Raw genomic sequence first — 11,660 nt, 5'->3', positions numbered from 1 at the left:
GTAGGCGCGTGAAAAAACTATGAATGGTTTTAGGGTTTTAGTTTGATACGAGTAATTTAGTAATTTAACAATTTTGTTTGTTTCCCGATTTTCATTCCACCTATCTTGGTGGGATAAAAAAGATCAATTATGTCCCACTTAGCTCATGTACAGTCCCATTCTAATGTTGTACCAAACACGAGACAAGTTTTTCGTACCGGTCTGTCCCGTTCTATCCCGTGTACTAAACGCACCCTCAACGTCCAATATCATCATGCCCAAGCCATCTTTGGCCGATAATAAATATTCATCACCAATGAACCAAACAAACTCAGTATATCTCGCTCACGGGTATAGTCTGAAGGGTGAAATACAAGCAGGCTGCCAGCTGGTGTAATTCCTGAAAACAGGAATTTGATTTCCACCAGGACAGCATACTAGAAAAAGACCAAGGCTACTTCACATATTAGATTACATAATGCACATCTTAAAAGTTTTGACAACCAAACATTACCGGCATCAATTAGCACCTGAAGGTACCACATTGTATGCCAAAACAGGCCGAGTCTTTAGACACATTCGGCAACATTTATGAAATAATAATCCAGTAACTTTTATTATTTTCAACTCATATGCCCGACAAAAGACGAACAATACATAACACAACCAACCGAGATAAGCAGAAGCTTACACAAGCTAAGCCGATGGCCCAGCGACTTGCAGAGGGCCAGATTTCCACTCAACGGCTTCACCACAATGTCCGCCTGTAACTCCCACTGGATGCGAGCCACCCATATTGACCCCTGCCGGGTCAAACCCGCCAACAAAAGTTCCCGCCACAGCTGGGGGTCTGGCTGCAATGGCTTTCAGGCGGTACCGCTCAGCTCTAGATCCAATAACCTGCCCGAGAATAGAAGCCGCAATTGTAAATGCCATGGCTGTTTTTGGCATCAGAACTGACTTTCTGAGCATGGCTATAAAAGGAACAGCGGCATGAACAGCTGCAAACCAAGAAGGTGAGAATTTCTCGGTGTGTTCTCGCCATATTCCTAATGGGACATTAGCGGCCATGCCCATTACCCCGATCACTAGTATCTTTGCAGGGAGCGGTTGAGGTCTGAGGTTCTTTGCAAAGGCGGTTCGTGCTAGAGCTGCCCGGGCAGCCACGATTGCCGGTGGGCACTTGTACTTTATGCCCGATGGTGGTTTCAATGCCTTGGCCACAATTGGTAGAACATTACTGACCGCCCGATATGACTTGGCAATTGGACAATTCCCACTTTTAAGCCACTCCTCGCCCATTGCCTCATGCTTCGAGTCACCACTCTGTAAAATCATTTGTAAAAATGCACATAAAATCCCCATCCAGGTAGAAAACATACAGGATGAAACATCATTAATCAAGCATTGGTACATTTAACAGTATCACTCATCCAAATCTAATGTTGTTGACCCTTCTTTCTGAACTTCTGTCATGATATTAGAGAAGAAACTTGTACTCCCTTCGTGCCAAAATAAGCATCCACATTTCTATTTTAGTTCATCTCAAAATAACTGTCCATTTTCAAAAGTAAGCGCCTACTTTCTGATTCCACCCTTAATTATGAGATGGTGAAATTCATTACTCCCTCTATTAAGGGTACAAGTACAATTGTCATTTAGTTGATTAAAAAGTGTAATAATTACACATCTTTAAAACTATGTGCCTTTTTCATTGTGCACATTTATTTTGGAACAGAGGGAGTAAAAGAATTGGTAGCTACCATACCTCAGAAGAGTCTTTCTTGGAAGATTTATTCTTTTTTTGTTGATTCTTGAACATCTCGTTGAATGCATCAAAACCGAAGGACCCTCCAAAACCCGAGAGACTGATAGTGGCTGCCTTTGCTGCCAAAGGATTAAACTGCTGGGACACTGGTTCGGCCTTCACCTTTTGGGGAAATTGCAATGATCCCTCAGAAAGCGGGACAACACCATTCTGGCCATGGAAAAGCCTAAACGCCATATCAAAATTGGGACCGTCCTCAAATATAGGACCTTTGGTTCCCCGGGCCTGATAAAATAACAATGACAACATTACTTCATTAGCATCAAGTATTTGGGGGTGGGATGTTATTTGTGAGCAGTCTTTCCCTTGCATTTTGCAAAGGTGCTGTTTTAGTGGCTTGAACCCATGACAATCCAATCATAACCTGGTCTTTTCCTTCCATTTTGACAGTTTGTGTGCACCTAGACTAATCCCATGGGGGCCTGAATTAACAGTCAGGCAAATTCTCCCATAGCCCTAAGGGGACTTGAACTAGGGAGCAAACCCAAGTTCTTACCAGTTGAGCTACCCGTCAGGGTTATGAGGCCCAATCTTATTGGTTGCTTCAAGAAAAGATGCTATCATGCTAAATAAAGGTTCTTTTAGTTGCAGTGACGTGCTAAACTGATACGGGTATAAGAACACTTACGGGCAATGGGAAAGCCATGGATGATGAAAAGGAGAAGTTAGTCGGTTCATTAATGTTGCGCAAAAATGGGCACCGAACAATATCATGCTGCGAAGGTGAAGATTCGTCAGCCATGTTCCTACAGAAAAAATTCATATCTTGACTGGAGGATCTGCATAAACAAGAATACATAAATAATCATCACCCAAAGTATACACAAATTTCCACATAAGAATAACAAATTCAAATGTTGATTAGAAAACAAAAAGCAACAAGGCTTGGATTGTGGAAACCTGAACTACAAAGATGGTAACCATGGTTCATACATAAACATCCTAACAATCAATTAATACACATTAACACCATGAGCTGTAACTAATGCATAACTTAATCATTTCGGGTCTTATCAATATGTAGTTCATTAGCGGAACATGCAACCATACTACTTTAGTCATATAAGTTTAAATATACTTGTGAATGTCATCGATAAGTTTTAAACAAAGATCCATAGAAAGGAGTCAAACAACTCAAAGTAAGTAAGAAATCTAGAGCATACTTTATTGTGTTGTATAAACAAATCAATTTGTTGATTCAAGGTGATTAGCCAATACAAATTACACAGGATTCTGATTCACTAATAGGATTCACATAGGTTGCTTCATGAATTAAGCCTTCATTACAATAACCTAGAAGATTTTGAATTAAAATATTGCAATCAGTTGCTGGTGTGATTTTTCATGGCTCTCTTCAAAAAAGAATATATGAATCATTCATATGATATGACAACTATTGACAATAGGCCTATAGGTGATTGTGTGACTAATGTTAAAAAACAAGGACGTGACTGCCAAAAACCTAGTCAATGAAAATATGAAGTTAATACTATGTCTTTCAGGATAACATCCTTCAGTTATAAGCATGAATAAATAAACCATAATTTAGGAGAGGTGAACTCATAACTACATGAAAGGACATATACGCAGCATAAAAAAACAAAGCTGGAATTCAAGATCGATACTTTTGAGGCCTAAGTTCAACTCATCAATTGAAAAAGTTAAAAACCAAATTGTAACACAAATTTTAAAGTTTGAGGGTCGTCTACCAAAACCATGTCTATGTGAAAAGATAAAACCTTTTAACTTCTTAAATTCAAAACTGAAGATGGTCATAAATAACTCATCAAAAGCTACGGAAATGATAAATGAAAGGATCAATCAACAATTCTACATGCATACAACCCGACACACACACACATGTTCAAATTTCAATTCGTGCTATACAAACTCCAATCCGATTCATGTTAGCTGATAACAGAAAACATGGATATGACACCCTGTCAAACAAATTCAATTTAATGGGTTCATGGTTGAGCAAAAAGCCAACTCTTTTTAGTATAATAAAGATTAATCTTGCAAAAATTTAGCATAACAAAGCCATCAAATTGAAATAATACTCCATTTAATCAAAATCCCAACCTTAATTCAATCTAGAGCTCAAAGTTAACACCCTCAAGTTTTCAATAACATAAATAAAGCAGTACAGAAGCAGAAACCCCATATCTCTTATAATATCAAAAAGGAAAAAATTAAACTTAACTTTCTTGAAAGAGGGAGAACCAATTCCTATATCAAGGATCAAAGTAATGAATTTTAGCATACAAAACCATCTAATCAACCTAGCTCTCATTTTCATTAAAACCCCCATGCAGATCAATCCAACACTGCCATGTTATGAATTCATATACACAAAAACAAAGAGAAATAAGGTAAATATGTCAAATAATAGACTCTTCAACAAAACCTAGAATTTCATAACATCAAAGATCTAAATCATGAACTTTGGCATCAAAAAACCATCTAACCAACCTAATTCTCAATTTTATCAAAACCCTAACAACAATTCTATCTAAAATCAAGTCAACGCCATCACATTACGGATTCATAAAGAAATGCACAAAAACGAGAAAAAAGAAGTGTAATTCCCTCGTATATCTTACAATAATGACTATTGGAAAAGTGAAAAAAATCAAAAGTTTTACTAAATCAAGGGGGTCATAAACTTTAGCATCAAAACCCTATGTCCCTATCCGTCTCAATTTCATCAAAGATCACCGATCCACATAAAAATGAAGGAAAAAACGAACAGAAATTGTCTAATTCCTTCATTTATATCATACACCAACAAAAATTTAAGAAACGAAATCAAAAGCTCATGGAAGAGTAAACACTCTGAATTATCACTATATCAAGGATCAAAGCAATGAAACACCATCTGATTAACCTAATTCTCAAAATTTCCTTAAAATTCCATAAAAAACAATTCGATTCGATTTCAACCTAAAAGTCAACAGAATCAAGTAATCAATCACAAAAACAAATAGAATCATACCTTAGACGATGCCGATGCGGAAGAATTGAGAGTGAAAAAACCAAACCCAGATGAGTTTGAGATGAATTCGATAAGAGAATAGCTGAATAGATGAAAGAATCAAGGAAGGGAATAGAGGAGTAGGTGGGGCAAATCCGCGATGTGAAAAGAAGAGGGGTAATATGCCTTCCACACTCCAAAAGACAGAACAAAGAGACTTATGGAACGACGCCGTGCCACGCACACGCCATCTTTGACAATTTTGACTTTTTCCGAAGAAGTGGTCAGGATTTGGTTGGCTGCCACAACTAATTATAGCATAAAAATATTATTTATTTAGATATTTATACTATAATATAAAGCATTTGATAAAAATTCTTAAGAACTATTTTTTATGCGTAAAGTACTGTTTATTAATGCATATTACTTAAAATTCAAGATTACAAGTATATTATACGTAAATACAACTTATTAAAACTCTATATCTTAATTTGTATAACTAACTGCAGATAAACATAATCAAATATAGGATAAACATTTTATTTTAAATATAAAAAATCTAAAAATATAATTAAGATAATCATTGAGTTCTAATAGAATACTTAATTTTGCATTATAACATTGATAGACCCAAAATATAAAATGAAACATTAAAATCAAAATGTATCTCGCTGCATTACGCTAGTACTCTTCTAATAATAATAAAGATGTAAATATTTATATAAGAAAACTGTCATTTAAGAAACGGTAAATATTTGGGAAGTAAAGAAGTGATCTTAGTCGTTCATTTGGTCAATATTTATGTTTTTGACCATGAAGCAATGCATAACTTTTCGTATGAATATTCGGAAGATGGAAGGATAGTCCACAAATAGGTGACAAACAGATTCATAAGTCAACTCATGTAATTCACATATAAACTATATGTTCATATATGAACTCGTTAATTAGTTTATATGTGAATTTTTTAACTGATTCATACATGAACCAACATGTTCATATGTGAATCAGTTAATTAGTCCATATATGAATCATACGTGTTCATATGTTAACAAATAGTTCATATGTGAATCACGCAAGTTTATACATGAACTTGTTTGCCGTCTATTTGTAAAAGTTATAAAACTACCCCCTCTATTTTTTTACATAGTCGCTATTTTAACCAGTCAAAACTGCAATTCTTGATCAGTCAAATCCGATCTTGACCGTATGAAGAACTATGATCATTTTTCTACATCTCAAATATTTACCTCTTCTCAAAATAACATTTGACTATTATAAGTAATAAAAATTTATTATAATCTGGATTTTTATGGAAGATTTTCAAAATTTACTCGTTATGATTAACGCTTTAAATTAAAAAACAATTTAAAATATTTATGAAATTATATATTCATCAAATTATTGATGGATTGATCTTCATTTATATATTCATTAAATTATTGATGGTATTAATAATTTAAATATTTAAAATTATCCCGAAAGTATTTTATTGTTTTGTAACATGGCTGTTACTTTCGTGAATACGTTAAAGACTATTTTAATATGTAACGTAAAATTAAAAATATTTATGTTTTATATTTGTTTTAATTTTTTAATCAAATAAGCAACGTAAAATAAAAGCATTTATGATAATTTTCCATTTTCTATTTCTGATATATTTTCTTTCATTAATATATAGTTGTTATTTTTTTTTTGAAATATATATAATCGTTATTAAATATATATTTATATACTAGAAAGGTACTTGCATAATACATCGAGATACATCTTGATATTAATATTTCATTTTATTCTTTATCTCAGTCGATGTTATAATATGGTCATTGAGATTTTGAGAAAACGATGATGTTTTATTTTTGAATAAAATATAAGTTTGAAAATATCATAAAAATTTGACAAAAATATATCGATATTAGTATCAAATTAACTATTTAAAAGTTCTCATTTTTTGTGTAATTTTTTAATTCAATCTTTTTTATAATTTAATTTAGGTACAATAACGAAATAATTTATATTTGGTTTAATAATATAATTTTCTTATAAAAATAATAATTATTTATTTTGTTAGAACTCGATAATTATTCTAATTATATTTTATATTTTTATATTTTAAAATTAGATGTTTATCTTCTATTTGATTATATTGTCCGCACTTAGTTATACAAATTCAAACATCGAGCTTTAATAAGTTATACTTGTGCATAATTTACTTGTAATCTTGAATTTTAAGTAATATGCATCAATATATAGTACTTTATGCATAACAAAAATATATCAATATTCGTATCAAATTAACTATTTAAAATTCCTYAWTWTTTGTGTAATTTTTTAATTCAATTTTTTTTATTATAATTTAATTTAGGTACAATAACGAAGTAATTTATATTTGGTTTAATAATATAATTTTCTTATAAAGATAATAATTAATTATTTTGTTAGAACTCGATAATTATTCTATGTATATTTTAGATTTTTTATATTTTAAAATAAGATGTTTACCCTCTATTTGATTATTTTTATCCGCAATTAGTTATACGAATTTAAATATTGAGCTTTAATAAGTTGTACTTTTGCATAATTTACTTGTAATCTGAAATTTTAAGTAATATGCATCAATGTACAATACTTCATGCAATAAAAATAATTTTTAAAAGTTTTTGTCAAATGCTTTATAATATAGTATAGATTTAATAATATAATTTTTATAAGAATGATAACAAAACATTTTGTTAAAACTCAATTATTATCCTAATCATATTTTAATTTTTTATATTTTAAAAAAAGATGTTTATCCTTATTTGATTATGTTTATCCGCAGTTAGTTACACTAATTCAAATATGAAGCTTTAATAAGTTGTACTGACAGATAATTTACTTGTAATTTTGAATTTTAAGTAATATGCATCAATATACAGTACTTCATGCATAGAAAATGCTTTTTAAGAATTTTTGTCAAATGCTTTATAATATAGTATAGATAATTGTTACTAAAACCAACATTTAGAAACAAATCAAATTGTAATAAAACTTTAATAAATCAAAATTTTCCTTAAAATTATCTTGAACGCATAAGAGTATTCACAATGGTAGAAACAGAGCTGGTCCCATCGTTTTGAATGTCTTGGACGGCGATTTGCCCTTGATCCAAGAAACAAAAAACACATTAAAAGTTTTACGGGGTTTGGAACCTTTGTCAAGCTAGTTTGTTCATCTCCATGCCGATTTTTATTAACAAAAAAAAGTTACAACAAGGAATATAAACCAAAACCCAGATCAACAATACAAAGATAAAATCACCTAGAACGACTTATAAGAATTCAAGCATGAAGCTTTAATAAGTTGTATTTATGCATTATTTACTTGTAATGTTGAATTTTAAGTAATATGCATCAATAAACAGTACTTTATGTATAAAGAATGATTTTTAAGAGTTTTTGTCAAATGTTTTAATTAAATTTGAAGATATCTTAAAATTAAAAAAATAATAATATTGATATTAGTATCAGATTAACTATTTAAAAGTTATTGTTTTGTTGTGTAATTTATTTAATTGAATTATGTTAGTTATCAATGATTATCATAACTATATTTTAGATTTTTTATATTTAAAATAAAATGTATATCCAGTATTTGATTATGTTTATCTGCAATTAGTTACACAAATTTAAGCATGTGGCTTTAATGAGTTGTACTTATGCATCATCTACTTGTAATGTTGAATTTTAAGCAATATGCATTAATAAACAGTATCTTATGTATAAAAAATTGGTTTTTAAGAATTTTTATCAAATGTTTTATAATATAGTATAGATATAAATATATATATATATATATATATATATATATACACGATTAAAAAACCTATGGTGGTGTTAAAGTGTTACTGTTTTGTTGTTTTTTTCCAACAAACTCTCCCTCTTCTTTAAATATAAAACAAGATAATTCTATTCAAGTATTTAAAATATTAAAAAATATATATAGAAATAAAAACGTTATGAAAATATAATTTTCTTTCTTATAATAATATTCACTAATCACTAAAAACCATTATATATTTCGATGCAATTTCAAAAAAAAATTAAAAGAAACGTGTTGTATAACATTCAGAAATAAAATATATACAATATATATATATATATATATAGCGGGTTACGTTACAAACCGTCCAATTCATGAAAAATATGTAAATCATTTTCGACCAATAGAAAATTTTCGTTTTTTTCTTTAATTTTAATAAGTAAGGATATAATGGTCATTTGATTGTATACAGGTTAACATTGAAAGATAATAATTACTTTTAATTATGAAAACGTAATAATAAAAACATTTAGAAGGTGGTAAATCAATTTTTCTTAATATAAATTTTTTACCATTAATAGTTTTTATTATTTTGTTAAATTATACTTATTAAAATATGAATTGTAAAAGCATTAAAATATGAAATCTGATTTCGTTTCATTGAAAAAGTATATGTAGTTTGAGTAATAAAACGAATGTCCTGGTCAATAGTGTAACCATGAACACAATTTCACTGATTAATTTAATTTATTAATATTTCGAATGTTTTATGCATGAAAAAGTTTCACTTAAGAGAATAAAGTATTCAGTTTTCAAAATGTTTCATTCAATTTCAAAAATGTTTCATTCTTTATATGTTTCATCGTTTATTAGGATATCCCTTGTTTAAACATTAATTTGATTAGAAATTATTAAGAGTTCAATCACACTTCAATAACTGTTAATGAAATAGTTTCATATATCGTAACCGTTAATGAAATAGTTTCATAACCGTGAGTTCATAACATAAACGGTGAAACAGTTCCATTCATTCATTTAATGAAACAAAATATTTCATTTAGTATTCAAAAGATTTCATTATTTTGTGTTGATTAAAGTATGTTTTTATGTTTCATAATTTAAGATATACCTAGCTTCATTGCTCCTTACTTGGATCTATTTTTAATGTGGATGTTATTTTGTTTATAATATTTTGTCATGAAATGAAGATAATTTTTATCAACATATAATTTGTCAGATTATTCTAACATTTTTGGTTAAAATGTTTGTAATGATAAAATAATATATAAAGATTTTAAAACAATGATTTTGTTTCATTAATGTTATGATATTCACGATCTTGTTACATTGTTTACAAAAGGGAAATTTATAAAAATAACCATTTAATACAACCATTTGCCACAAAATAACCGGGTTTTTCAAGATTTTGCGTTTTGACCACCCAGATTGCCCCCGAGGGCGATCCGTACATGTGGAGGGAGATCCGTACATGTGGAGGGAGATCCACATTGAGGATCTTTAAAAAAAATTCAGCCTTAAAAGACGAGATTACTGTTCACCATCGAAGACTGTGCGTTGACCTCGCCCTAGGGGGCGATCTAGACTGTCCCATCGCCCTAGGGGGCGATCCAGTTATAAATCTTTTTTTTTGTGGTATTTTTAATAAAACTGATACGCCATTTAAGTTGTATTTTTTAACTTTTTTAGAACCAAATTTCATGGTAAAGGTTTAAAAAGAAACCATTATAATTATGGAGACGCAAAAATTATTTTTATCTGATTTACGAAATTTGACCTCTATTTCGTCATTTTGTGTTTTATATTTAACAATTAAGGGGTGTTTTTAATAAAAATGGAAATATACATAAAGTGTGTTTTTTTACGTATTTAATTTTAAATTTCATTGTTTTTCGTTATAAAATAAGACAATGATAATTGTGGTTACGGAAAAAAAATTTAGCTGATTTTTGGAGAAAAATCAGACATTATATCTGATTTCGCAGTTTTTCATGTTATGACACTCTATGACGTCGATTTGACGATAAATTTTGTTTTATTACTTAACGTTTTATATAAATTGGCGGTGGGGGACCATAAATCACCATCCATCCCCACCACCGCTCGTTTTCTCTGGAAAACCGAGCTTTGACCATCCCCACCGACCATCCCGACCAAGAACGACCACCATTCTTCGATATACCGTCATAGACCACCGTATAACGACATCGGCGACTTTCCGCCGCCACCGACCACCGTGATCTGCCGCTGTCGGCCACCATCCGCTGCCACCGACCACCGTGATCTGTCGTCGTCGGCCACCATCCGCCGCCACCGACCACCGTCATTCGCCGCCATCCACCACCTTCCGGCGCCAACAACCACCCTCAAGCCCCGCCATCCACAACCCTCCGCCGCCACCAACCACCGTCAACCGCCGCCATCCACCACCGTCCGCCGCTACTATGGAAACACCGGTAAATACTTTATCTATCTCTATATGTATATGTATCTATCTATATCTATATATATATATATATGTATATATATCTATTTCTCTCTCTCTCTCTATATATATATATATATGTATATAGACTTGGGATCATGTGAGATCAGCCTGTTTTCGTGAGACCCGTGAGACCAACATTTTACACTTGAAACTTCACAGCAAAATGCTGTGAAGGTGACTTTTTAAAACCTTCACAGTGTTTTTGCTGTGAAGGTTCGACTTTTTTTAAACCTTCACAGTGTTTTTGCTGTGAAGGTTCGACTTTTTTTAAACCTTCACAGTGTTTTTGCTATGAAGGTTACGTGTAAAAATGTGGTCTCACGGGTCTCACGAAAACAGGCTGGTCTCACGTGAACCTAACCCTATGTATATATATATATATCTATGTACCGTTTATATCGCATTTTTTTTACGTTTTGCATCTTTATATATATATTTTTTACTGCAATTTATATCGCTTTTTTTTACGTAATGCATCTCTCTCTCTCTCTCTCTCTATATATATATATATATGTTACCGTAATTTATATCGCTTTTTTACGTTATGCATCTATATAAATTACGGTAACATA

The 11,660-nt window shown here is 31.0% G+C and overlaps 2 protein-coding genes across 3 annotated transcripts in view; both read right to left on the bottom strand.

The window, feature by feature from the left end:
* Window positions 1–296: 296 nt before the first annotated feature.
* Window positions 297–5,024, bottom strand: LOC112510179. 2 transcript variants are annotated; one of them, XM_025115505.1, is made up of 4 exons: window positions 4,803–5,024; window positions 2,436–2,586; window positions 1,748–2,032; window positions 297–1,305 (listed from the first exon to the last, which is right to left on the bottom strand). In XM_025115505.1, the coding sequence occupies exons 2-4, from the start codon at window positions 2,568–2,570 to the stop codon at window positions 676–678; spliced, it is 1,050 nt and encodes a 349-aa protein (XP_024971273.1). In that variant the 5' UTR covers window positions 2,571–2,586; window positions 4,803–5,024; the 3' UTR covers window positions 297–675. The 2 variants fall into 2 exon arrangements, with proteins under 2 accessions (XP_024971273.1, XP_024971274.1); XM_025115506.1 differs by having other exon boundaries at window positions 2,436–2,553; window positions 4,803–4,950.
* A 5,899-nt stretch (window positions 5,025–10,923) lies between these two features.
* Window positions 10,924–11,660, bottom strand: part of LOC112508944 — a 10,848-nt gene continuing 10,111 nt past the window's right edge. The window contains exon 7 of the mRNA XM_025113808.1: window positions 10,924–11,042. Coding sequence (XP_024969576.1) covers window positions 10,924–11,042 — 119 coding nt within the window. The remainder of the gene's footprint in view (window positions 11,043–11,660) is intronic.

Source organism: Cynara cardunculus (genome assembly GCF_001531365.2).
Source record: "Cynara cardunculus var. scolymus isolate 2C chromosome LG 3, CcrdV1, whole genome shotgun sequence".
In the NCBI taxonomy this organism is placed as follows: Eukaryota; Viridiplantae; Streptophyta; class Magnoliopsida; order Asterales; family Asteraceae; genus Cynara; species Cynara cardunculus.
The sequence above is the reverse complement of the archived record's forward strand: the minus strand, read 5'-3'. Positions and strand labels throughout refer to the sequence as shown.

What these genes read in the sequence shown, in the direction of transcription:
- LOC112510179 (XM_025115505.1), bottom strand. Translation starts at nt 2,570, where the DNA reads ATGAATTTTTTCTGTAGGAACATGGCTGACGAATCTTCACCTTCGCAG. An exon ending in CCATGGCTTTCCCATTGCCC is followed by an intron (nt 2,033 to 2,435) that starts GTAAGTGTTCTT and finishes TTATTTTATCAG; the next exon opens with GCCCGGGGAACCAAAGGTCC. An exon ending in CCAAGAAAGACTCTTCTGAG is followed by an intron (nt 1,306 to 1,747) that starts GTATGGTAGCTA and finishes ATGATTTTACAG; the next exon opens with AGTGGTGACTCGAAGCATGA.